The sequence below is a fragment of the Harpia harpyja genome, chromosome 4 (assembly GCF_026419915.1).
Source record: "Harpia harpyja isolate bHarHar1 chromosome 4, bHarHar1 primary haplotype, whole genome shotgun sequence".
NCBI lineage: Eukaryota > Metazoa > Chordata > Aves > Accipitriformes > Accipitridae > Harpia > Harpia harpyja.
In genome coordinates, this window is record NC_068943.1 from 47516319 (window position 1) to 47543378 (window position 27060).

General features: G+C 55.3%; 2 protein-coding genes across 4 annotated transcripts in view; one reads left to right on the forward strand and one right to left on the reverse strand.

Annotated features, from left to right (window-relative positions):
• BCL9L (BCL9 like) overlaps positions 1-13222 on the forward strand; it is a 70965-nt gene extending 57743 nt beyond the window's left edge. For 2 of the 3 annotated variants that reach the window (XM_052783827.1, XM_052783828.1), the window contains 6 exons: positions 1004-1126; positions 2616-2826; positions 3581-3665; positions 4088-6479; positions 6967-7227; positions 8524-13222. In XM_052783827.1, the coding sequence (XP_052639787.1) occupies positions 1004-1126; positions 2616-2826; positions 3581-3665; positions 4088-6479; positions 6967-7227; positions 8524-9683 (4232 nt within the window). In that variant the 3' untranslated portion in view covers positions 9684-13222. The remainder of the gene's footprint in view (positions 1-1003; positions 1127-2615; positions 2827-3580; positions 3666-4087; positions 6480-6966; positions 7228-8523) is intronic. The other variant, XM_052783829.1, reaches the window with a different exon arrangement.
• A 2685-nt stretch (positions 13223-15907) lies between these two features.
• On the reverse strand, positions 15908-26072 carry CXCR5 (C-X-C motif chemokine receptor 5). Its single transcript, XM_052783830.1, has 2 exons — positions 24754-26072; positions 15908-19137 (listed from the first exon to the last, which is right to left on the reverse strand). Exons 1-2 carry the CDS (start codon positions 24790-24792, stop codon positions 18061-18063), a joined length of 1116 nt encoding a protein of 371 aa, XP_052639790.1. The 5' UTR covers positions 24793-26072; the 3' UTR covers positions 15908-18060.
• Positions 26073-27060: the final 988 nt, after the last annotated feature.

A 27060-nucleotide genomic window follows, 5' to 3' on the forward strand; every position in this document is an offset into this window, starting at 1 on the left:
GCACCTGGTCCCCAAACGCAGAGACACTGTTCTGGCTCGTGCCCCTAAGCATTTAGTTTCACAGCCAAAGCTTTGTTGCCAGACTGGCTTAGGCCAGAGCCGTGCCTGGGAAGAATGGGTAGAATGTACCTGAACAGACCTCCTGTCCCCAGGAAAGCTTTCTCCCCATTGTCTTGCGGGGTTACTGTATGCCACCAATCATAAGCATTTGTAGCTTTATCCCAGTACTGTCTTGTAGCCCAGACTTCTGCAGGAAAATTATTAAAACAGCTTCATCAGGAATGCCCAAATCTCCTATGTTCCTGCTGCAGTGCACTGATAGATCTTGTGAATGTGTCCTGGAAACTACTAGATGATGTAAAAAAGGGAGGCCAGACAGCGTTATTTTAGAGTTAAAGCACAGGACTGGAAGTTACCCACCCTGTGTCTGATTCCTTTCCCTGAGTCCCTGGGTGCCTTTAGGCAAGCCACCTCCTCTCTGAGCTGCATCAGCCCCATCCGAGAAACAGAGGGAGCATCCAAGTTTACAGAGGGCCTAACGGCCCCTGCCTGATTGATGTCTGCCAGGGGCAGAGGCTCTCTGTCTCTTGTCCTACAAAGGATGTGAACGTGCCCTCCCGTTCTATTTTCAGGTTTTAATTGCTAAATCACAGACCCCTTAAATTTAGGGTTAATGTCCAAAGCTCTCCAGTTTGGAACAGCAGTTGGACATGTCCTGTGTTTGCAGACTCCTTTCAGATGGTAAGAAATACATCTCATTCTGAATGGCTAGCTCTCACAGGGGAGTCTCACCAGATCTGGCTGCAAAGTCAAGGAGCCCAGACTGAGCAGATGCTTCAGGATCTTTACCAGGGCTGGGCAGATGTCGGTGTAAGGCTTCTTGCCCAGTCCATCCTGGCTGGGTTGGCAGTGCCAGCATGCAGCACGCAGCTGAGCACGGCCCCAGTGTTCCCAGCCCCTGCCAGGTCTCCTCAGCTCTTCTGATGGCTCTGTCCCTTTGCAGGTGAGGTGGCTCCTCGTAGCAAGCGACGGTGTGTGCTGGAAAGGAAGCAACCATACAGTGGGGACGAATGGTGCTCTGGGCCAGACAGCGAGGAAGACGACAAGCCCATCAGCAGTGCACACAGTGAGTGTCTACCTCCTTACCAGCTCAGAAGCTTGAATAAAGCCAGGTCCTTCCTGCAGCTCAGCAGGGCAGATGGCACTGGCACCTCTCGCTTTGCCTTAGTGTGCTGATTTAGCTGGGTGTGTGGCATGGTGGGCCATTGCAGTTGGCGGTCATTGTGCTGGGAGAATGTTTGCGGCCACACGGTGAGGTGTGGGACCTACTTTGTGGAGATGCTGCCGAGATGCTGGAGGAGAAGGCGTTGAGGTTGAATGTCCCTGCCGTACATTGCTCTGGCCACACTAGCACCAGAATTACCAGGCAGCCAGACCACGCGACACGCGTTGCCGTTGTTGCAGCAGCTAAGTCTGTGCCAGGCCATCCACCTGGCTCTCTGCAGCTGTGCTTTAAAGGCAACTGAGTCTAAAGAGGGTCTCAGGGTCTTGACAGTGGGTCAGGCAAGGCTGAGCTGGCCAAGGTGTGCACCATTTGGGGCAACAAACTGTAGGTCTCTCCTGTTTTCCAAAAGCATCAAAACTCTTTGAGTTTTGGCATCTAGAATTCAGTTTCAGGTTGCAACAGGGAGAATATCTGAGAGAACAGGACAAGGTCCTGTGGGGCCCAAGGGCCGCAGCTGATGGAGAGCATGGAGGTGTATAAAACCAAGTAGAGGGCGGCCTTTGTACCTGCCAGTGCACTGTAGCCATCCTCTCCAGGACGTTCCCTTGTGCTCCTCTGCACAGTCCACAACTGTGGTGGGAAGGGATAGTGCCGCCTCCCTGTTGCCGCCCAGGCCAAGGTCTGCCTAATTAGACCAGGTCAGGGTGGGGCTGTCCAGGGGCAAGGGCTGGCAAGCGAGGCAGGACGTCGTCGTCGTGTGATGCCAGATTGCCAGTGATGTCTCTTCTCTTTAAATGCTGCTGTGCCGGGGTTGGGCTGCTGGGGCTGGTGTTCAGCAGGTCTGCCGGGAGGACAGCAGGTGAGCCTGCCTTGGGGGATGCAGTGGGGGGGGGGGGGGGTGCGTGTCTGTGCGTGCGTGTGCGTGGGTGAGCAGGTGAGGAGCTAGGTAAGAGAAGGGCACCGCATGCTCCTGGTAATGGCAATGCTTACTAACGTTAATTAGGAATAGTATTTCATAACGGCTGACGATTAACAGGCACCGCTCCCGTGGACGGCATCCCTCCTTCCCCCCCGGCTCCCGCGGTGCCCGTCCCGCGGCCGCGGCCCGGGAGAGGCCCCGGTGCTGGGGGACCGGGAGGAGGCGGCCGCGCCGCCCCGGGCCAGTGGCCACCCAGGCGGCGGAGACGGCCGGGCGGGTGCTGCCACCTGCCGGTGGCCCGCGCGGGCGGGCGGCGGCTCTTCCCCTGCCCCGGGGCCGTGCCCAGCCCCGCCGCCCCGCCGGTCTCTGCCCCGGCCCCCGGCTCCCTCCTGCCCGTGGCGCAGGCCGCAGCCTCCTCCCGGGGTCTCCTGCCGCGCCGGCTTCAGCAGCTTGTTTCCCGTGCTGCCGCAGATTGTAATGTAGCAGATCCTGCGATGTCCACGGCCTCACAGCTTGGCCCAGGGTCCAACCCGCTGCCGAACCTGAATGAGACCAGTTCCTCCAGCGTGCCTCATGGTGCTGCCGCCGGCTTACGGTCAGATGCTGCAGGAGGTGGAGGCGGCGGAACAGGAAAGCAGCCTTCGCAGTTCGTTTACGTCTTTACAACGCACCTTGCTAACACGTAAGCAGCAAACCCTGTCCGTCCTCCGCTGGTATAGGGCCGGCCTGTCACACCTGCCTGCTGCAGGCTGCACTTGAGTACACGAGAGCTGGACAGACCTGCGTCTCTTAGGTTGCACAGAGCGGGTCCCCCCCCGAGGTTCAGGAAGTTTGCTGGCAGCTACTGCTGGTGGGCAACTTGGTCTGAAATGCTTGCTTCCTCCCAGCAATGCCCAGTGCTGCGTTCTGCGACACACGCCGTAGAGTACGTTTGGTCAGCATCCAACGAAAAGATTGACCAAAGCAGTGTGGACTGCTGCTCTGATTTGGAAGTTTCTAAGGGGCTGGGTGTCCTGGGGAGTGCCATGTAACGCTTGGTGTTCTCCACTCGATTCCTCCTTTCTGTCCTGCATTGTCTCAGCCGTGGACTCTTAGCGAGGCCGTTTAGTTTTAGAGCTCTGCTATAGCACAGGTTCAGTGCAGCAGATCCCAGAGCGTCTTGGTGAGCTTAGGGTAGCTGGCAGAAGGCAGAGCCGAGTGCCCATCACAGGACATGCGAAGAGCGAAAATCCAGGGCAAGCGATGATCAGTTGGGGAACCTCACTGGGGCCTGTGCAGGACAGGTGGGAGGACTCTGAGAATATCCCCTCTTCTTGGTGACCTCCAGAGATTTCCCTCTTCCCACAGAACTGAAGAGAGGAGGTGGCACCTGGGGCCTGGTATGGGTGGGATGGGGCACAATGCCTGTTCTCAAGCGGTTTGTGCTCTCTCCCCAGAGCTGCAGAAGCTGTGCTGCAGGGCCGAGCTGACTCCATTCTGGCCTACCATCAGCAGAACGTCCCGCGGGCAAAGCTAGACCAGGTATACCAGCTATGAACCAAATGCTCCTGTCGGCACGTGCTGCGGACTGCTGACCCTTCCCTTCTGATGTGGCCATTCTCCCCCAGCTCCTGGCTCAGCTGTGGAGGAAGGGGTTGTCAGAATGCCCTTCCAGTGGGGTGGGAAGCTGCTTTGCTGTGGAACCTCTTGGGAGTGAGTCCTGGCTGCTGTCAGCTGTGAAAAGTTTGGGATGGGGCACAGCACGTGGTCCTGCAGCCATGTGGGCAGAGTACCTGGCTGTGCGTTTCCAGGGTGTGTAATAGGGCCTGCGTCTTCCCCACAAGGAGCGAAGGTGAACTGCCACGGGGCATGTTTTGGGGACAGAGAGGTCTCCTGCAGGGTGGTGGGAAGAATACCTACCTAGGGTTTTTCCTGCTCAGGTTTATTTCCCTTTTCTCTGCCAGGTGCCAGCTCCTAAAGTGCTGGGGGTCGCTGAGCCGCTTCCGATTAACCCTCCTGCTGCCAACACTCCACAGTCCCAGCCACCGGCCCCTCAAGCGAGTCAGCCACAGCCGCAGCCTCCCCCGCCGCAGCCTCCACCCCCACCTCAGACCATCAGTCAAACACCTTTGCCTGCGCCCAGCAGCCTGCCCCAGGAAGGGACAAGTGAAGATGTCCGGAGAGATCTGACTCCCAACTCTTTGGGGAACAACAGCGGCAGCAACCAGCCTGGAAGTAACCACCCAAATACGCCCACCGCATCTGCCAACACCATGCAGCCTGGGCAAGTGGACTCTTCTGCCACGTCCAGCTCCAGCCTCCTCACGGAGGGCCCGGGCCCAGGGATGCCGGGGAACGGGCAGGCAGGCCTGGGCCCCAGGAACCCCATGAACTCAGAAGGGCTCTCGAAGGAGCAGCTGGAGCACCGAGAGCGCTCTCTGCAGACCCTGCGGGACATTGAGCGTCTGCTGCTGCGCAGCGGGGAGGCCGAGCCCTTCATGAAGTCCAGCCAAAACGCAGGTGAGAGCGGGACTGCCCCTCAGCCGCAGGCTCCCCCTGCCCAGCCCCCCGTGCCCCCCACCAGCATGAAGAAGTATGAAGAGCCTCTGCAGTCCATGATCTCCCAGACCCAGAGTCTTGGTGGGCCCAGCCTGGAACATGAGGTGCCCCACCACCCAGGTGCTGACATGGGGCAGCAGATGAACATGATGATGCAGCGGCTGAACCAGGACAGCCTGACACCGGAGCAAGTGGCCTGGAGGAAGTTGCAGGAAGAGTACTATGAGGAAAAGCGACGGAAAGAGGAGCAGATCAGCATCCATGGCCGGCCCATGCAGGAGATCATGATCCCGCAGTCGATGGGGAGCATGATGATGCGTGGGCCCCCACCACCCTACCACAGCAAGCCTGGAGAGCAGTGGCCGCCAGGGATGGGCAGCCAGCTGCGGGGACCCATAGACGTGCAGGACCCTATGCAGCTGCGGGGAGGGCCACCCTTCCCAGGGCCGCGGTTCCCTGGGAATCAAATGCAGAGAGTCTCTGGCTTCGGAGGGATGCAGAACATGCCCTTGGATGCTCTTGGGCCCATGAATGCCATGCAGAGGCCAGTCAGGCCTGGCATGGGATGGAGCGACGATATGCCTCCTATGGGAGGCCCTGGGAACTTTCCGCAAGGCACCCTGCCCTACCCATCAGGGCAAGGGGACCCCGAAAGGTTCATGAATCCCCGTGCCAGGGAGGAGATCCTGCGGCATCAGCTGATGGAGAAACGTCCAGTGGCAATGCAGAGGCCCATGGGGATGTCCGGCAACTCCATGAGCCAGGGCATGGAAATGGAGAGGATGTTACAGGCTCACAGGCAGATGGATCCATCCATGTTTGCTGGGCAGATAACGGGGGACAGCCTGAGCAGTGGCCCGATGGGAATGGATTTTGCAGGCACTCGGGGGATGCTGAGCCCCCCTATGAGTCAGTCGGGCCTTCGGGACATGGACGCACCTATGGGCCCTGGCAACCTCAACATGAACATGAATGTCAACATGAACATGAACATGAACCTCAATGTCCAGATGACCCCGCAGCAGCAGATGATGATGTCGCAGAAGATGAGGGGCCCTGATATGATGGCCCACCAGGGCGTGAGCCCTGAGGAGCTGGCCAGGGCGAGGGCTCAGAATGGCAATGGCAGTGCAATGCTGGGGGGACCCCAGAAAATGATGATTCCCTCCCAGTTCCCCAACCAAGGACAGCAAGGCTTCTCGAGCGGGCAAGGGCCTTACCCCAACATGCCCCAGGAGATGGGCAGCAGCTCGGACATGTTCAGCCCTGAGCAGGGCACCATGCCTGTTGGGAGCATCAGTGGCACCACCAGGCTCAGCCACATCCCTCTGCCTCCGGCCTCCAATCCCACTCCCACGCAAGGGAGCAACCTGGCCAACATGCACCCAGCACCTTCCCGGGGGCTGGGCCGCCGGCCCTCTGACCTCACCATCAACATCAGCCAGATGAACTCCCCCAGCATGGGTCACCTCAAGTCTCCCACCCTCAGCCAGGTGCACTCGCCACTGGTCACCTCCCCCTCTGCCAACCTCAAGTCCCCACAGACGCCCTCGCAGATGGTCAGCATGCCACCTTCAAACCAGTCTGGACCCCTCAAGTCCCCCCAGGTGATGAGCTCCTCGCTTAACGTCCGGTCTCCAACTGGCTCACCAAGCCGCCTGAAGTCCCCTTCTATGGCTGTTCCTTCCCCCAGCTGGGTGCCGTCTCCCAAAGCCACCATGCCCAGCCCAGGAGTCAACCAGAGCAAGCAGACTCTCAGCATGAACTCGTCTGCTTCCATGGGAGGACTGGATCAGGGTATGCTGGGTATCTTGTGTGCGAGTGCGTGCGTGTGCTCGGTTTTGGTGAGTGTCTGGACGGTGTTGCTCTCCAGCCCGCGTGCTCTCGCGGGAGTGGGGAGACAGTCGTGCCTGTGTGTGCCCTTACATCTCATGGAGCAAGTCTTTTTTTTCCCGGGAGTCCAAACAGGGCCTTTTCAGGATGATGGGAGGGCGAACAGAGCAGCTTTTACTTCAGCCCTGGCTCACGCTCTGTGATACAGGCAGCAAAAGGTGTGTCTGTGCTGGGCAGTCAGGGGCAGTTTGAATTGGAAGTCCATCACGGTTCTGGAGCAGGGTGTCTGCATGAGCCTCATCAGGGTCCGGAGGGTGCTGGGCTGTGCCAGCTCTGCGTTTTGCAGCCTCCTCTGGTTGCTGCTGTCGGAAGGAGGGGATGGGGCTGCTGTCTGATGGGAGGAAGCCACGGTGCGCGGGCGGTACTAAGCTGGTCTCTCTCTTGCTTGCAGGTTCTCTCCCTTCTGGGCCTCGGAGCAGCTCTTCCGCACCAGCCAGTAACACCTCTAGCACCATGAATCCCAACATGCCTTTTACTTCCTCTCCAGATCCATCCCCCTCCCAGAACCCCCTCTCGCTGATGATGTCCCAGATGTCCAAGTATGCCATGCCCAGCTCCACACCGCTTTACCACAATGCCATCAAAACCATCGCCACCTCTGACGATGAGCTGCTGCCAGACAGGCCTATGCTCCCGCCTGGAAGCATGTCAGGTACATATTTCTGGGGCTGGGCTTGCGAGGGGTCAGATCATCTGGTGGCTGCCAGCAGGCCTGAGGCACTAGGTGGAGGAGGCATTAGAAACTGTTCTCCCACCGGCTGCCATGTCAAATAGCTTAAATTTGCCCTGGTTTGTAACAGTCTGCTCACTGCGCCACCCTGTGCCCAGGCTGTCCGTCAGCTTTTGGCTTGAGTGTGCTGCCTGGAAGGACATGAGCCAGTCTGGCATTTGAGGCAGCCTTCTTCCATGAGCTCTGCGAGTTTTTGGAACTACCTTTACCCTGCATGGCATGGATTTTCATGGCTCCTGGAGTTGTCTCAAGCCCAGGAGTTGCAAGCAGAGGTCTGCTGCTTGGAGCCCTTGTGTTCTTGTGCAGCGGGACAGGGATGCTCTGAACAGGGTTCGGGAGTCTGGTGTTTTGAGTGGAGCCCAGGTGCCTGCACAGGCAAGGCTATGTCGTAGCATAGTTCTGATTTCAGCAGGCGACAGCCAGATACGCTCCACTAGGCAGTGGCACTGGTGGGGACAGCTAGGCAAATTAGTGTTTTTTGTCACTTGATGACCAGCCCGAAGGGGAATTCCAGCACGCAGTGCCACTTGATTTAGGGGTTTAAAGCTGTCTGATAAATATTTTTGGCAGTTTTCAAAATGAAAAATCAATTTTTTGACTCTTTCACTGCTGAGTAGTCACTTAGGTTGACCACAGGCATGCAAATGCATTGGCTCCCTCCTAACCCGAACCCCTCCACAGGCACTGATAGCTCTGCTGTACTGATGAGCACAGTCCTCCCTCCCTCCCCGGACAGCACCTGTGTCGTGTCAGGCTGTCAACTCGTTTGCTTTTTTTCTCCTCACCGCCCAAGGTCGTGTGGTCACAGGAGCTCGCCGGGTGGCTAACCCTGCAGGCAGGCAGTGGTGAAAGGTCACTCCTCGGTGCCTTCCAGGCAGCCGAGCACTCTGCTGAGATCACGATGTAGGGCTGTCCCAACACGCAGAGCCAGCCGGAACTCTAAAATCAGTGGGCTGTAAGGAACTACAAATCTGGCATGGGACAGGATGAAGCTGGAATGGTTCTCTGCTGCTTGTGGGCTTGGGGAGCTGGAGTCTGGGGCACTTTTTCCTGACGTTGGTGCTCTACAAGCCCATCTTGCGGCTGCTTACTGAGCAACACGCTCCGTGCTCAGGGCTTTCTGAGCAGGAGTGTTCGGCAGGCTTCCAGGGTGTGGATTTTGCAGCCCTGAGAGGTCTGTGGGCAGAATTAATTCTTCTCTTGTTTTCCTCTCCATAGGCGTGACAGGGAACCAGCCGAATCAACTGCACTTGAACTCTGTGGGACCTGGATCTTCTCAGAGCCCCATGGGAATGAACCTGCCTGGTCAGCAACCCCTCTCCCACGAACCACCCCCCACCTCCATGATGTCCTCCCCGAACCCTCTAGGCTCCAACATTCCTATGCACCCGAGTGTGCCAGGGGCGGGTGTGCCCCCCCAGAACCCCATGATGCTGCCCCCAGGGCCCCAGGACTCGTTGAACCAGCAGTGCGGCCCCGTGCCCAACAGTTCGCAGATGATTCCTTCCAACCAGCTCGTGTTCCCCCGCATGCAGCAGCCCCACAACGCCATGCCGTCTCCTGCCGGAGGCATGCCCATGGCCCCCGGTGGGGGAGGTGGCCCTGGGATGCAGCAGCATTACCCACCGGGAATGCCCTTGCCGCCTGAGGACCTTCCCTCCCAGCAGCCCGGCCAGATACCCCCTCAGCAGCACATGATGGGCAAGAACATCCCACCTCGGATCGGCGAGCCCTACCCACCCGTGCTTCCCGGGGTGGCGTCGGTGCTGAACGACCCCGAGCTCAGTGAGGTCATCCGCCCCACGCCCACGGGTATCCCTGAGTTTGACCTGTCCAGGATCATCCCGTCGGAGAAGCCAAGCAGCACCTTGCAGTATTTCCCCAAGAGTGACAGCCAAGCGCCCAAATCGCAGCCTTCCAACCTCCACCTCATGAACCTGCAGAACATGATGGCTGACCAGCCCCCGGTGCGGCCAGGTATGAATGCCCCCAGCCTCCCCGGGCAGCAGGGCGTGCAGAGGGGACTCAGCATGCCCATGTGCCATCCCGGACAAGTGCCCATGCTGGGCAGGACAGGCATACCGCCCCAGCAAGGCATGATGGGCAACAGCATGCACCAGGGCATGATGTCTCCACAGCAGAGCCTGATGGCCCAGCAGAATTTCATGCTGATGCAGGCCAAGCAGAGGAGCATGTCTGTGTCGGGGGAGATGTATGCCCAGACAGGACACATGATGTCACCTCAGGGCTCTCTCATGGGGCCCCCGCCTCAGCAGAACCTCATGGTCACACACCAGATGAGGCAGAGGAGTGTCTCCCTGGACAGCCAGATGAGTTACATCCCTGGGCCTGGGAACATGGCGAACCTGCCTTTCTAACCCCGGCTGGTGCTCAGGGGTGGGGAGGGGATGGGGCTGCCTGTACAAACATTTTTAAACCTTTCTTCGGGGGAGGGTTGGGGGCCAACGCCGGTGGAGGACACCACGGGGGATGCTTTCCATATCGGATTCGCCTCTACACAGAAAACCAGATGTGCAGTAAACTTGATGTGAATTGGGTTTCTTTTTTCTTTCTTTTTTGGGGGAAGGGGAGGGTGGAGGGGCTGGGAGTGGGGCTGTTACTTTGAACCCTGCGTGGTGACCAGGGACATCCAGACCCTGCGGCAGTTTGTAAAGTTTTCATTTATGGTTTTCCTCCGTCAAGTGTTTTTCTTTCCCTTTTTTGTCCTCTCTTTTCCTTTTTCTTTTTTTTTTTTTCTTTTTCTTTTTAAGCAACCAAAATGTGCAAGAGGGTTTTTGGAACTAGCTGTAAATAGGTCGCTGGGAAAGGCAAAACTTGTGCTGGTTTTTAATTGTTCTGTATTTCTGTGTTTTAATAGAAGCCTCAAAACATGTTTTAAAAAAACAGAAACAAAAAACATGCTAAAGGCAACAGTGTACAAGGATTGAAAACTCTCCTTGGGGGAGGCAGGAGGATCCCCCAGGGTGCACAGGGCATTGAGAGATCCCATTGTAGAGTGACTCTGTGTCAAACCTGTGTTGTTCACGCGTCTGAACGGTTTGCATGTGCGGGGTGTATAGTTTCACGCAGATCTTAGGCCCCTGTGGAGGCTGTGCCGAGTACACGAACACAACCAACGACCGAGGACCATCGGGGAGGTCAGAGCTGTGGTCCCAGTGAAACGCTGCCGGAGCAGTCCTCGTCCGGCAGGGCAGGGGCCACAGCTTCACAGGATACAGCTGTCGCTGCTCCGTGGTGAAGCTGCCGTGGCTGGGACTGGGAGGATGCCGGCCCTTCGGCTGGAGAAGCGGCGAGGATCTGGGCTTCGCAGATGATAATATGCTGGACCCGAAGGTCTTGACCAGCCGTGTCACCTCTAGTCCCTTCCCTTCACGCTGTATCCCCTGTGGGCAGGGTAGTGCAGTGTGGAGGGGTAGATGGGCTCCGAGAAGAGCGAGGCAATGCATTCCTGTGCTTCTGGGAGAGGCTACCTGGGAACCCTGCTCTTTTGCAGCCTTCCTACACCAGTCTTTTACCCATCCATCACCCTCCGCAACTGTGCCGCACCCCCTCTACCTCTGCCGTTGAACGCTCTCCCAGGTCTTCCTCACGCTTGTTGGTCCTCCTTCTCCGGAGTTTCACAGGCAGCCTTTGCTCCATCTAGCCCTGAGCTACTGGCAGCAGCCCTGCCCTACTGCACAACAGAGGTCCGGCCGCTGAAGAGGACCTGTCCCTGCGTGCGATACTCCACCTCGGTATAAGAGTTGTCTTGTATGGTGTCAGCGGTGTGGCCATCCTGTGCTTTGGACAGAAGAGGCTGAGGTTGTGTTGCAGCCCCTCATTCCTAGGCTGGCAGAAGCATGCAGTTCGAACATCTCGGGCTTTTCTGGATGCGCTCCACCCTCCCCATCCTCCACTCTGTAAGGTCTTCCTGCACGCGGTGCTGATGGGTCTTTCCTGTGTTTGTTCACAGAGGGGACTGTGGGGTGACGCGCATGCACTTCCGCACACACCGCAGTTTCTCTGGACCTCCGCGGGAACCGCATTCCAGCATGGTGTACCCTATGGGTATCCAACGGTGAACTCGGGGCATGCGATTGCCGGAGGAACACCAGTTGGAGGATTATCTCTGCAGAGCCAGACTTAGCATACTACCTCTCTTCTAACAGAGCTCACCTTTCCCTACTTGCTACTGCAGGGAGGAGAGGGCTTTCGGAAAGGGAGATTGTCAAGTAGCGAGCGAACAGCAACGCTTTTTATCACGTTGCAAGCTCTTCGGAAAGGCCAGTGGGTGCTGAAATGTCAGCCCAGCAGCTGCCTTGATCCAATCTGTGAGAAGGTGGAGCCACAAAGTCCGGTTAGGAATACCTTGAAGCTTTGGGGCGTTTTGTAGTGAGCAGTACTGGGCAGGAAGCATGGGTCTGAATTCGAGGAAGGATTTCACTCTGGTCTCCTGCTTTGTGTGGTTTTGTTGCATACGATGTGAGCGAGCAGCATTTTCGGAGATGGCAAAACAGGACTGATCCTGGGAAGTGTTCATCCCTGCCTTGGCAGTTGGAGCAGAGGAATAATCTTCAGCCCAGGCTAACGAAGAGTGCTTTGGATCTGACGTGTTAGCTGGTTGGATTCTCCATCCTTTCAGAGTGTGCGTTTCACGTGGGAGGATGTGGCTTGAACAGATGTAGCTCTTTCTAAGCTTGACTTGCCTGAAAGGCTGTGGCTTCTCTTGGCTGCACTTCGGGGTGTTGGCTGCTGGCAGTTTCTTGTAAACATCCAAATACCAATGCCAGCCCCAAACCTTGCTCATCACCCACCAGCTAGTCTCGGTTAATTTGAAGCCATAATATTTTCTATACGGAAGTTTTTTTGTTTGTCTGTAGACAGCTGTTGTTTTAGCCCAGTTGAGACCTTCACGTGTCTGTACCTTCCCTGTTATCCCTTTTGCCCAGCCCGACTGAGGGCTTGCCTGGGGCTTGCAGTCCTCGCTCTGTCGGCAGCACGTTTGTCCCTGTGTCAGCCGGAGCCCGCTGGCTGCAGCGCACCGCAGTGCAGTGCTGGGGAAGTTGGCGCTGCCCGCTCGCAGGGACAGGGCAGCGCAATGCTATTTCTGCCTGGTGGCAGGAGGAAGACCTGTCCTTTGGTGACAAATGAGTAAGAAGTAAAGCCTTTTGCCTCAGCAGCCCTGGATACAAAAGGGAAATCCTGACCCTAGGTCAGAGCTAGGGACTTTGGAGCAACGGTTGGCGCTCTTCCGCAAAATCCCACCTCCCTGGAGCCAGCCCTACCCCTACCACTGCGATGCCTGACCAACAGGGAGAAGTAGTGCTGCCTAACACCCCTCTGCCCTGGGCGCAGCTCCCAACCGTGTCCGCCAACAGCAATATGGCAGGAGCTTCTCTGGAAGCTCAGTAACAGCCAGTCCTTGTTAGACCTGGGCAGGGTTTGCCATCAGCTGGTTGCCCACTGCCGTGAGCTGTGTCTAGTCTCGTGTCTTGTAGTTTATTGCTCGGCTTCTCAGCTTGAGTTCTGTGTACTGACTCCACCTAATCACAGTAAAAGGTTTGCCCATGTTTTAGCCATGACTTCGCCATGTTTTTCCAGCTCCAAAAAAGCGAACGCTGGGAAACTGCATCTTTCAGTATGTCAGATAATCACACACCTGGAATTAGCTTTCACGTTGAGGTAATGGTGACTGACCTGTTCTCTGTCATCCCATGGAGAAACTTCCCCAGTCATTTTGTACCATTATATAAATATATATATAAATATAAATATATAAATACAATATGTGAAGACATCTTATTGGTTTTTATTTGAAACAATTTTTAGGCTTGTTTTTGGGTATCTGTGCTGCCTGTAATGTATTGACCTGTTTTATAGGTGCCTTTTTATTAAAAAGACAAATTTCAAAACCTGACCCTGTACCTGTCTTCAGTGGGCTGTGTGATTTTCTGCAGGGCTGCAAGCATGTGTGCTCAGCCCAGCCTCTGGGGGCTCAGCCAGCATCACCTGTGGCAGGCTGGGGCTGATCCGAGGGGCTCAGCTGGCCCTGCTATAAATGCCTTACGTCAGGTGGGGACTCTGAGAGGAGAGGAGTTCTTCTGGGTTGTGGGAGTCATCTGTGCCTAAGGTATGCTGAGACATGGTTGCAGTTGGAGTTTTCTTCCTGTGAAATTTGGGCAGCCTCCTCTCATAGTGGGGTCAGCTGTTTAGTGCCCCCCACGGTCTGCGCGGGGTGGATGATTTGGCCCTCCTTGTCCGCTTGCGTGCTGGCTCCCTGGGATCGAACAGGACCCAACCACGCAGCTCGGAGCGGTTCGTTACTGTATCGTGGATTTTGCTGCCTTAGTTCAGGCCGTGCTGGCTGTTCTCTCCCATCCTCTGCCGTGCCAGCCCATCCTTTAGCTCCTGTGGCTTGAAATGTATCATCTTTTCTAGCCGCTGCAAACAAGTAACAGTCACGAGGTGAACAGCCTCATTTTCCCCTCCTGCCTGCTGTGGGTCCCCTGCCTCCATGGCTGTTCCTGAGCACATCTGCTCCCAGCCACTCATGCCTGGCAGGAGAGCTGCAGGCCCCCCCGGGCAGGGCTAGGTGAGGGAGAGGGTCCCGCCGCCTGAGCTGCAAGTGCAGCTTCCAGTGCTGCAGGTCCCATCTCTTGCGACTTTGAAGCAGTCGCTGCATGCCTCCGTCTGAAGTGAAGCTCCGGCCCTTCGCGAGATGGCCGCGAGCTCCTTGGTGGAGCTGGGACCACTTGCGCTTGGTGCAGACCTGCGTGCGCCCCTGCCATGAGGCTGTGCCCTGCCCGCAGCGGGCAGGGATTGCGACCTGCTGCTTATGGGTGGTGGGAGCCGGGCCTGGGCCGGGACCAGGGAACTGCCTTTGCAGGACGTGGGACAGGACAGTCCTCCCAGGTAGGTGGAGGAGCATGCACAGGGCTGATGGGGGGGCCAGGCAGGGCCACCCTGGGCACCTCAAGTCCCTGGGCAGACTGCAGAGCGGAGAGGTGACCTAAAGCAGGGACTTGCCTGGAGCCCCACGGTTCCCTGTTCTTCTGGGCATCTTGTGGCCTAGCAAAGCTCACGTGTGCCATAGCTGCTGCGTGGTTGTGGGGAGGCAGAGCCAATGCGGAGCACGCTGTGGTGGCAGCAAGGCGAGAGGCTGGTTCTGGGGGCTCAAGAGAAAGAAACGGGTTGTGCTGCCATCCATGCGCAAAGCCAGGGTGGTGCACATGGCATGCTGCCCAGGACCCAAGTTCACGGGCCTCAGTAGCCGTGGTGTCATATGTCCAGAGCCACCTGTGCTCAAAATAAGAAAGATGCAGCAGGCAGCAGTGCAGACACTGAAGTGCTTGAGCATCCGTTTGGTTCTGGGAGATCGGGGTGAGGAAGTAGGTCGTCTTCTTGATAAGGAAAATGAAACCCTGTGTGTGAGTCACAGCGGGGCAGGGGGTGCTAGAGCTGCTAGGAGGGGTGCGAGGGCGTAGGGAGAGCCCCTTCTCTGCAGCACTCCCAGGCACGCGTTCATTCATGCGTTCGCTGGCTCGAGCTTGTTGGTGCACGCTCCGCTGCCTGCCACGGCCCTGTGATCTGTGCGTGTGTGTGGCAGGATGCTCTGCTGAAAAAGCCCAGCGCTGTCTCCTGGGAGACTCAGTCGCCCCGTAGGAAATGCAGAGCAGCATGCTGTGGTGGGGGCCTTTGTATCCCCTTCTTTGGGATTGCCTTTGGGTTGGGGACCAGGGCTTTCTCTGGGGTGTCTGCTCCAGCCTTGTTTGCAGAGCACAGCCCACGGCCAGGGGCGCAGAGCGTGCGCCGTGGGGGGTGGTGATGTGGCCTGCCTGCACGCCACCTCCCCGCTCCCTGCAGGAGCGACCTCGGAGCTCCCCTCAGCTCAGTCCCCCTTCCCGGAGGCGCGGGGTGGGGGGGCAGAGCCTGTGGGCTGGGGGCCGAGCAGAGTTCCCCGGGGAGCCTGAAGGTCTGCCTGAGGGCTGCAGTGTCCGGGGGTGGTTCTAGCAGCGTGAGTGCTTAGCAGGGAAGCCCACTCTGGGCCAAGGCATGTGATGGCCATGCAAACCTCAGGGAGATGGGGAGGATTTCACAGAGTGGAAAGCCCAGCTTCCTCTGCGGTGAAGGAGAGTTCCTCTTGCTTTCTTCTCGTCACCATTCAGCAGGCTGGCTGCAGGCAGCTGCAGGAGGAGCAATGTTTGCTCTCTGGGGAAGGGTCTGCCAGCTCTGAGCCAAGACTTCCCCAGGCTGGCTGAGCCGAACAGGGGTGCAAGGGTGGCTTTCCGCTTGGGTTAGCAGCTGCTGTAAAGCCTGGGTAGGAGGTGCTGCAGTCAGTGGAACAGGCCCTGTAAAGCAGGGAGCTAACGTAGGTCTGGATTGGCTCCGAACACAGCAGAGCCTTCTGCGGCACTGGTGAAGGGAAGTCTGAGCAAGGCGCTCTTACGAGCCCTGTGGCCTCTGTGTGTGAACAGCAACACTTGTCAGAAGGGTGCCATCAACCCACATAGAGCGCTCTGATACATTTCCCTTGCAAAAGTGACACGACTGCAGACAACTGCTTACAAGCACTATACACGAGAAGATGGTCTTTTGTTTAACTGTTTATTACAGCTCACATCAAAACTTTCTAAAAGTTTACCAACATACCGGTACTAAAAACTATAGTAACTATAGATGTGTAATCTGTTCACTCTTATTTTGCATGCAGATTTTCTTTTTACATTGTGAACGCTGTAGGAATTTTACACTCTGTTCATTTCTTCAGTAACATTTTTGTGGGGGAATACAGCTTCCATCAGAACCAGGGCTGGGGAGGTGTTTACAATGCGTCTGCAATGGGTTTGTGCACCGGTACAACCGTGGAGATAGCAAGGGCAGGCTTCAGAGAGCTGCTCTTCCTCTGCTGCATGTACATGCTTGGACAACTACGGTCGCCATTACCTGCAGGTTTCAGCTTTGAAGATGCAACACTGCAGGAAATGGTGGACTGCTCTTTGTATAAAAGCCTTATGCTTGGGGAGTTTTCTCCTTGAGTCACAATTTGAGAACAAGCTATCGAGATCTCTGCCTGAGCTGGACTGATGTAATGTGACCCCTTCCATAATGACTGGTCTTTTTAGCAGGGCCCTTGGGTACGGTGAAGTTCAGCTGCAACTGAGCCCTTTGTTAGTGGGTTGAACTTCATAAGTGACTTTAGCACAAAATTCCTGCTGCAGCAGGAGAACTGACATTGTTCCGACTTCACTTAAAAAACGAGGTGAATGGTAGAGTGGATTTTAAAGTGTGCTCGTGATTAAGGTTGTGCTCCTGTGGCAGTTGGTACGTATGGCGCTCATACAGTTCAGGCCACAGCACTGCTTAGCTGGCGAGGGAGATGCAATGGAGCAATGCTGTGTATGCGCTGCGATGTTATACTATGACAAAACCCACTGGGAAGCAGTGGGCTGCCTGAGTCTGCTAGGGCTGCCCTGCATGCCAGCTTGCGGTGCAATCATTAATGACGGTGAAAGCCGCTGCTCTTAGTTTGGGCCAAATTGTTATCAAGCAGCCCTGATCCGAGCAGTTGCTGGATACTCGTGGTTCAGAGCAAGATCAGTGCCCAGGTTTGTTCTGTGTAAAAACTAGACGTGCTAAACCTCTGAAAGACCCATAGGTGCAGGTGGAGCAAAAATATCAGAAAGCACAGTGTGAAGCAAAACGCTATGGTCCCTTTCAGCCCGCTAAAACCAAACAGAAATTTTGCAAATGAGCTCTTTTCCTTACTTGGGGGCAGTGGCTCTCCTTGCTCTCAGAACCCACAAATTGCTGTACAGCTAGCTGCAAAAAAAAAAGTTACACCTTCAGCCTCACAAAGCTGTGTGGTTCATCTCCCCCGTGCCCAGTCACTATACAGAAGCCGTCTCTACAGACAGCTTTCTTCCTTAAAGGAAAGCTTTTGCATGGTCAGGCATTCAGTTCAGCAGTCACTCGCTGGCACTCTTAACAGCAGTAAAACAGATCAAATGAGCTGGAAAGGATGCGGCTGGTGTCAGGAAAGGAATCTGTGACAGTCAAATCTTTCAGTCCGTGGCAGGACCTCCTGGCATGAGCCGTCTTGGGAAGATCAACTTGCCGTGGCTGGCCGGGGCTACGTTGTGCAGCAGGAGGAGTAATATTGCAGCCAGAGACCGTCCAGCACCATGTGCGCCTGCTATTGGAGCGAGCTCTGCCTCCCCCGGCGGTCCTACCTGTATCTCTCATTCCAGTTGCCGTGGCCAGTGAGTCCCACTGCTTCCTTCGGGCATGTCTCTACCAACCTGTACCAGTGAAATGGAGACCTGCTTAGCTTTCGTCCTCAGTCCTCGCTCACTGACACAACTCCACATTTACTTGGCTGCACTTTTTTCCTTGCCCCTGGCACCCCAGTCTCATGCCTGACTCCGTGCGCAGGACGCCTGCAGTCAGTTTTTCAAGGGAGAGGTGGAAACGTCGGGTTCAACCCACTCAGGTTCATCCGGCCCCACCAGAGTGACCATCAGCCAGCCAGTGTTCACCAACAGCTGCCAGGCGGATTTCTACAGGTATGAGAACCAGGAGGAGCCAGGGAAGATATCTGGTGGGATTTGGGTGTTCGGTGGCTATCGGACCTCAGTTTCCTGAGGAGTGAAGGAAGTGGTGGGGACACTTGTGAAACTTGGGACTGAGGCCACAGCACGTGTGCCACTGGGAAGGCAAGCCCCAGACCGGTTCTGCCCTGCAGGCAGCCTTTCCCAGCTAGAAAGTGGAGATAGAGGTGGTGTTGTCAGACTCAATCCCGCTGCCCTTCCTCGTCACCTCCAGGATCTCCTGCAGGGTCTCCTGGCTTATGCAGCCAAGCTCCTGCAGGATTCGGAAGAAGTCGTTACGGAACTTGACTCCAATGAAGGCGTAGAGGATGGGGTTGAGGCAGCAGTGCGTGAAGCCGATGGCCTCTGTCACCATGATGGCCGTGTCCAGCTGGTCTTCCAGGAGGCAGTTCTTGGTGAAGGCTTCTAGCTTGGTAAGTGTGTTCAGGAAGATGACGATGTGGTATGGGCTCCAGCAGAGCAGGAAGACGCCTGTGACCAGGATGGCCACACGGACAGCTTTTTGCCTCTGCAGGCGCTGGGACTGACACAGAGCCCGGACAATGGCCGTGTAGCAGTAACACATGACTAGCAGGGGCACAAAGAAGCCCACGGTGTGGTAGAGGAAGCGGGTCGCCAGCCAGGCGTTGTTGCCATCGATCCCAACCTCTGGAAAATAGCAAATGCTGCGGTTGCTGTCATCTGTCCAGACTTCCATGAAGATGAGATCGGGTAAGGTCAAAAGCAGTGAGCAGAGCCAGACAGCTGTGCAGGTGAGGTGGATGGAGCGAGCTCTGCGTTTGCGGTAGGTGTGGATTGCATAGACGATGGCCAGGTAGCGGTCCACCGCGATGCACCCCAGCAGCATGCTACTGCAGTAGAAATTGATCTTGTGGACAGCACTGAGGATCTTGCAGAGGAACTTCCCAAATACCCACCCAGCCAAGCTCTCCACCACACTGAAGGGGAAGGTGAGCAACAGTGCCAGGTTGGCCAGGGTGAGGTGGAAAAGGAAGTTTTCAGTGGTAGTGCGAGACCGCTTGAACCGCTCTAAAATGACCAGGACCAGGGCATTGCCCACAGTCCCCAACACGAACATCAGCAGATAGATGAGGGGCATGAAGACCTTTCTGAAGGGGTCTCTCTGGTTGCCAACCACAGATGAGGCTGGGTTGAAGCAAAAGTAGCCTTCCAAAGAAGGCGTGGTGTTCTCGTCTTCGTAGTAACCGCTCAGCTCCACCTGGCTCTGGGGAACAGAGAGAGTCTGGTTACCGGAGGGGAGTTTCCGAACACGAGAACCCAGTCCCTCAGCCACACCTGGCAGACCTGGAGCGGAGCATCCCCACATCCCACAGCCTGCCTGTGTCAGGAGGAGGTGCTGCCTGTCTGCAGCCTGATGACCTGGGAGGCCCCTCGGGTGCCAGGAGGTGCAGCAGCACAGGGAGAAGGTTGTCCTATCTCCGATTGCGAGGGCTGCTCACTCTGTAATCTTTAACTAGCGTATTTGGGGATGTTCTGGTGTCCAGACAAATGACCAGTTTCATCTTCTTGTTGAGTTACCTGCTGGTGGCTTTTGCTTTCTCACACAGCACGGAACCCTCCTCTACCAGCTTTCCCAATTTTTCCACCCATTTCTGACACTGACTGTCCCTGTGTTGTCTGCTGTCAGGTATGAAGGTGGTAGGATTCACTGCACAGCACATCTGTACCTCAACTTATGTGCACTGATCCTGTCCCTTTCTGCCTCTCCTCCTCGGAGACCTCAGAGCTGTCCGGGGCAGAGCAAGGTGAGGTGGGGACAGCAGCAGCTGTGCTTGGGATCGCTTTCCATGCGCTCAGAGAAAGGTGTGGGGCGGGTGTTCAAGCACGACCGACCGGAGGAACGCCTCTGAGGCGCCACCGTGCCACAGCTATGGGGATGGATGCTGGAGAGAGAAATCTGTTCTGTTGGTAAACCTTGCGGTTCTGAATTAATTGCAGTCAGAGCAGGAAAGGGAATCTGAAAACACCACTCGGACCCCAGGCTGACACCTGGTAAAGAAAGTGTGATAGAGGCGCCGCAGGTGTGATTCATCCTTGGCCTGCTGTAGCTCCTGGCCAGGTGAGCAGCCTATATTCGGGCTGAGACTGCGGGCAAGTCCCGAGTGCCAGGAAGCTGGAGCCGTGCTCGGGACGAGCCCCCTGGACGCTGGGCATGCTCCGGCTGGCCTCAGGCACCTTGCAGAAGCTGGGCGTTCACAAACACAAAGGGCTCGGATGCAGGCAAGCGCAAAAAGAGAGTGGCACAGGAGGCTCGTGGCAAGCTGAGAAATCAGTGACAACTGGGAAGAGCTCGGCAGCAGTTACCCTGAGCTCCCCCACCCACACCCTCTCTGGAGACCAGTGCCGAGACTTCAGTGTCAACCACAGCGGAAGTCTCTGCTCGCTGCTTTCATACCTTTCACTGCCAGCTGTAGCCGTTTGCACCTGCTGCTCCTTCCCTTGTCAGCCAAAGTTCCCATCTAAAAATACTAGCCCTGCTTTAAACAGTTTTAGAGCTAATTTGGGGGGTTTTTGCTCCCCCCATGTGCTGCTAAGCCAAATGACCATGACTAGCCTTGAGTCCTGCATTGTGCCTAGCTAGAGAAGGGTGATTTATGTTTCTCCTCTCTCGGGCAGCCTTCCCTGGGTGACGCACTGGGTGCCTCCACACACGACTGTCTGGGGTAAGGAGGTGACTTTGCAGCGGCAGCGCTCATCTCGAACTGCTGTGCTGCTGAAACCATCTGCATGGCTCCAATGGGAGCCCGGGCATGTTGATGGGGAAGAAGTGTATGGAGCATTATCGAATGTGCAGAGCAGGCAGCTGGCGCAGGTGGTCCCTGAGCAGTGGACAGCAGGAGGGCAAACGAACCCTTGGGGAAAGCATGGAATAAGCTTGCCCAGCTCTTGCCCTCTTCCCTGGGCCTCTACCTTTGGCTACTGCCAGAAGGAGTGTTGAGCCAGACAGACTTTGGTCTGACCCAAGTTACTCTTGGTCTTGCCACAGTCCCGTTCCCCACTGGCTCTGTACCCAGTGGTGCTGCCGCTGTGCTGTGATGCCATGGTGCTTCCTCCCAAACGGGCGAGAGCCAGTCCTCTTGGGGGCCAGGAGTCCTCCTCCCTGCCCAAAACCTCAAACGCACGTGACTGTCTTCCCCTCATGTAATGGTGGGGCTGCAAGCCTTTGGTGAGAAGCATTCATATTCCCAAAGAACAATTATTTTTCCTGTTTAGGGTATGATCCTGGAGACTGGAGATTACTGCTAAAGACAAAAGCCTTTAAAAATCCCTCCCGGTTTGTTTTCTCCCTGGCTTGAAAACATTTCCTGCCCAGTCCGTACCTGGACCCTGTGTCAGGGGGTTACCAACGTGCACGGAAACCTGTGATGTGTTGGCCAGGGCCAGATCCTTCAATCTCCCCCCAAAAACCAAAACCAAACCAAAAACCTTTGCAATTTGGTACAGTGACCAAACCAGGCTGCTCAGGACACGTGGGTGACCATGCTGAAAACTCCAAAGAGAACATGTTTTGGAATGGGAAACTTCACTGGGGAGAGGTTAGAGGGTTCCAGCTTTAAAGGGAAAAAGGAAAACATGGGAAATGGATGGGTTTGCTGGCCGGCGTGTTGGAGCGCTGCCTGGAGCCACGCCAGCGCCATCGATGACGGCGGATGGGCAGCCTGCGCGGTGTTCAACAGCTTTGGCTGCTGAACAGTTTCCAGCATCACCTTGCATTCGGAGCCGGAGGTGCGGAGGCTGAGTGCTACTATCAGACACCATCTGATTGCTGATAAGACGGCAGGTAGGGCTCTTACTGTAAGCCACTCGCCGCGGGCAGGGGAAGCGTGCGCTGAGCTGTGTCTCAGGCGTCCTCTCATATGCATCTCTGAGCAGAGCAGCGAGTGTGGGTGGGAGCGGACAGAGATGAGTTGGAGACAAATAGAAGAGGATGAAAAGTCAGAGTCCGGGCTGAGACAGGAAGGGCAGGGACCAGAGCTGCAGGAGATGCGCTGAATGTCACAAGCCAAGGCTTTTGCGGACTCTGCTGCGATTCCCATTTCTAGGACTGGAAGCAGGTGGCTGCCTGATCTGGGGTGGGAGAAGTCAACAGTGTGCGCACAGGGAGACCTTTGTAGAGGTCTCCTGCAATACAATTGCAGCCAGATTTGGGGGTGGGCGATTAAGTGGTGTCTTTTTCTGTAACTGAGCAGTCAAGTGCATGCCTGGGAAGCCCGTTCCTGTGTGCCTTTTGTTCAGGGATCCCTTTTCCCCTCTAACCCACATCTCAGAGTTATTCTGGTCTCCGCGTGTCAGCTGCTTTTCTCAGTTCCCTACAACTGCCAGCGATCAAAACATTTGGCTGCAGAAGAGAAGCAGCTTGTGCACTATTAGGGGTTTTCCACGTGAGTCATTCCCTTCTAGCCCATGCCAGGGCTGGGAGAAGCACATTTCATTCCCAAAGCTTTAAAACTGAAATTGCCCATATCAGTGCAAGTTACTGACAGAGCTTCTGCTCATCCTCTCTCCAGGTGCTGAACTAGGGAAACCCATGAATAAGAGCAAATAAAGCCTGTGGAAATACCACATTACGGTAGTGCAGCTGCCTTTATGGCTCTTGAGTCACATTGGTCCCATTACAATGAAAACTGGCCTGCAGCACCTCAGGAGACCTGGTGGAGATCTCGGTGGTCTTTCTGCAACCGTGTTTTTGTTTCTCTAGTCTGCAGCTGAGGAAGGTTAAGTGGGCAAAGCTTTCTTGCTATGGAGAAACAGAGTTACTGTTTTGGACACATTACTTTGCCACAAGGTTACAGAGACGAGTAGTCTCCTACGGTATCAAAGTTTAGGTGAGGCCCTGGCTGCACTCAGTGGGCAATACTGACATAAATGCCCTTTTGGTGCAAATGTTCTCATCATTTTTACTTCCACGCTTGCTCAATCGGTCAAGCGATCCTCACTGGTGAGTGCACAGGGCGAGGTTTGTCACTGCTTTGACAGGACACCATTGAGGCCTTTTTTGCAAATCTCTGTGGGTAGGTTGCTGCGACAAGCGGCAAGTATAAATAAAGCAACATATGGCACCACCAAAGCAAATGTGGTATTGCTTGTGTGAGATCTGTGGCCTGTTCTAGGGAGGGAGCCAAACCTGGGAAGCTCCCAGGAGACAGAGGTGGGAAACGTGTGTCACAAACTCCCAACTGTGGGAAGTCTGAGAAAAGGTATAAAACTGTTCTTGCTGTGGCACCTGACTGTTGGTGCTCAGCCCCAATGTTAGCTGAGTTCCCCCCACCCCCCCACAGGGTCTCCTTATAACTTAAAATAATTCACAGCAGAGGTAAAATTGCTAAGCTAAGGTTCTGGAAAGTATTGCATACAAAGAACAAATCCCAGTGCTGCTTAATCCCCCTTGCATTAAAAACGATGCAGTTTTGCCACAAGCAGCCACTTGCTGATAGCTCGTGACATGCTGCGGGCAGGCGGACGGCATGCTTCAACTTTGCTGGTTTTCTGGTGGTGGGACAGATTTCCAATGGAGAGTTCAGCTGGAGGAATGAACCAGCATGGAGATGAAAAAGGTTTGAGTTTGGTTTTAACCTCTCAGCAAGCATTAGTGCTGCCACTGAACTTCAGCAGAGGTCAGTGAGAGAAGCGTCTTCTGCAAAAAAGTTCTAGAGGAACGACCACCACTCGCAAACAATTTTTATACTGGATGAATCAGAAAAAATAAGGAGGGTAGGGCTTGCCCCCCATCTCCTCTCTTCCCAGCTGTACGGGACAAAGGAGGGACAGAAAAATTGGTAAAAATTAAATCCAGCATTTCTCTCTTTAGAGAAACTAAACAACCCCTGAGGCAGGCTGCAGAGAGCCACTGTATTAAAAAACAAGTGCTGAGCTTCAACATTTGAAAACCAGGCTAATGATAGCGCTGCTGTGGACTTCTTGGATAGCACAATGTACTCTAAAAGGTGCAGCTGCCATCTTTCACTTGCAGACGCAGGGGAGAGAACTACAGGGCAGAATACGCACTGTCATCACTCCCTATTAGAAGTACTTGCAATTCATCTTCCCCTTTTAAAAATTCCCCTCTTGTAAATATAATGCGTATTCCCCTTTCAGCAGAGTCTATGGCAGCCTCTTCGTGGAGAAGGCAAGCAGGGGTAGGAGCGTGTGTGGTCGTACCAAGGGTTTTCACAGGTGGCGAGACAGCATTGGGTTTGCTTGGGTATTCCTGTTATGTAAAGCTACTAGATGAGATTTCCAGGGCTTTGCACGCTGTGCACACAGTCATTTATACCACTGAAGGCTGGTACAAAAGGCCCCTGACTCAGAACAAGTGTTTTACACCCACGTTGAGTCAATGGCTGCGCAGAGAGCAGGGCAGCAGGGAGCAGAGACTGGGACGGGCTGGCAGCGCGGGACGGGGCTGCGGCAGCAGCCCGGCTCTCCCAGCGAGCCGCCTGGCCCTTCGGCAGCGACTGTGGTCTTGGTCCCCATGCAAGGACGGTGCTCGGGCTCAGTGCTCGCCAGAACATCAGCGCATGAGGTCCTGGGAGTTGAGCAGCTGTCCCCAAGGGAATACCTGGCACCATCGGATCACAATGGCTACAGCCATGTTACGCCGGCTCTCCGCAAGCACGGCGCTGTCACCTGCAGTCCCCTTGTTGGTCAAGTCTGGACTTAAGGGATGCGAGGGCTGATTGCGCTGGCATAAGAAATCGCTCAAGCTCTCCCTCAGCCAACCGGAGGGTGAGAAGACGGGCAGATAGAGAAACCAGGTCTTTCAGCCCACCCCAGCTCTACCAGCTCTCCCCATTAGCAAGCAAATCCAGGCCTGACTCACCAAGTCATAGGTCTCTGATGAGTAGCTGACAGGGCCCATGGTTTCAGGGGCAGGATCCGTCTCTCCTCCAGCAGTTTCAGCAGAAGTTCTTTTTTGGGGTGGAGTTAATCATTTAAGTGAGTAGGGAGGGACCCATCATGTAACAATAGAGTATTTGCAAGGCAAATGAGCTCCAGGCATAGAGTGACCTAGTTGATATAAAGATTAGCATCTAGCTTTATCATCTTATTTTTTAGTGCTGTAAGTTGATTTTTAAAGTACGGTTTGAAAAATCCACATTCCTTTGGTCTGTACCAGAGAAGATCCAGAACGTCTATAGGTCTTCCCTGGAAACCTCCAGGGTTCTTGCCTGCGGCCATCTTCATCCCAGGTGGTCCGAAAGGCTTTGGAAAACTCTGTGCCAAGGGACACCATTACCAGAAATCTCCCCGGATCCGGGTGCCTCTCTGGAGCTGCGCAAGACTGTGAAGACACCTGAGATGAAATGCATGGGTCCGGTCTGTATGATCATCGCCCTCCACCCCGAGGTCCTCCTGGCTACTTTAACCTCAGTGACCTGTGGACATCTTCTGCTCTTTCTCCCGCTGCTTCACCCCTTGCCTTGGCTCAGTGGCTTGCACGGGAAAGCACAGCCTCAGCACAAGGTTGCTAGCTAGCAGAGGCTGGACCGCTGTACAACACACAGAGAGGCCCCTTGATTAGACACCTTCCTGCAGTGCTTGCCTTGCCCATAACAAAGATGGGAAATCAAGATTTCCTCTGCTCAGGGAAGTGGGCGTTTTGTCCAGTAATGTCACAGCAGCAGATTCACGGTGTGAAAACCCCAGCCTGGGTCAGCAGGATAGGACGGCATCGCAGCTGGCATTTTGGCAGAAAGCTTTTCCTCTGTGAGGAGCAGCAGTGGTTTGACAAGCACTGTGCCTGTCCTCCTCTTGTCTGGGCACAGCTGCACCAAAGCCTCTGTACCAGCAAGGAGTCTGTTGGGACTCAGCGTGGTGAAGAAGGAGGTGGTGTTACTCTGATAAGCGCTGTTTGATTTCATTTGCTCCTTATGCTTCTTAGCCGGAGCCTGGTGCTCCCAGCTTGACGGGGACCTGGACCTGCTGCCCTGAGGATGTTCGCTGTCCTCCCCTGCCCTGAGGACCTTCATGTGCACCTGCACGTGCCCACCTGACACACCAGCCTCTGGGCACCCCTTCTCCCAAAAGTGAGAGGACGGAGAGCAGCAAAGCCGGAGGGAGGGCATGGGGAGCTCGCGCTGTGCCTCACATCCCCTGCCTCATGGGGGGAGTACAAACTGAGCGAGCCCTGTCCCACACAGCTTGACTGTCCCGAGGCCCTGCGCTGCCAGGGCTGTGGGGTGAGGTGAGAAGTGGGGTACTGCTGTGCCTGGGAGAGGTTAGGAAGGATGTTTTCACTCAGCTAGAACTGGAGGGTGGAGCACTCAGCGTCAGGGACTTCCTTTAAGGGCCAGCAACGAGGGTGCTGCTCCCCACAGCAGGGCATGTTTGGGACCAGCTCTGTCTGTGAGACAGCTTGTGACCTTCAACAAATGCTCCCCCCAACCCCCCCCCCAGCCCCACCGTGAGCAAAGCAGAAGTACCGTGCAAAGTAAGGTACTGCGAGTCCATGGCTGACGGCGATGCCGCAGAACCTCTCGGGTCAGAGGGACAGTCTGCAGGATGCGGCTACAGGGAACTGTAGGCTGGAAACACCTCCCAGGCTGCAAGCCTGGCCCTCAGATGTGGCATGGGAGTGACAGGGGTTCAGGGAGCCCACTCCAAAGCAATACACACAAATGAGTTCACTTGCAAACACATACTACACCGAGGAAATGACTGCTACCATACAGATGTGACCTACGGGATCCATGAGTTGTTGTAATGTGAAATGTGAGAAAGAGGATAATGAGAGAGATGAGCATGGGAGAAAAATAAATGGGGAGAAAAGAGATTTAAATGAAAAAGAATGTCACTTCACAGGCAGGTAAGGAACCGACTACGGAAGAAAATCTTCACAAAATTCAACAATAAATATTTGGGGATTGTTTGGGTGTCTGTATATGGGAATTCCTGGCTGAACTCTGATTTTCTGCCATGGGTGCACACCCTCACTGGAGATACATTCTTGTTTTGTCAGGAACATAAAATTTCGTTAACTTGTGCAAAGTATTCTGGTAATAGGAAATTAATCAGTTTTATGTAAGGATGAAAAAATGCGCTACTTGTGTATGAAGTTGCTCTGTTCTATATAACTATGTGCCTAACAAGCACAACTACTGACCAGTTTGATGCTGCACTGACTTTC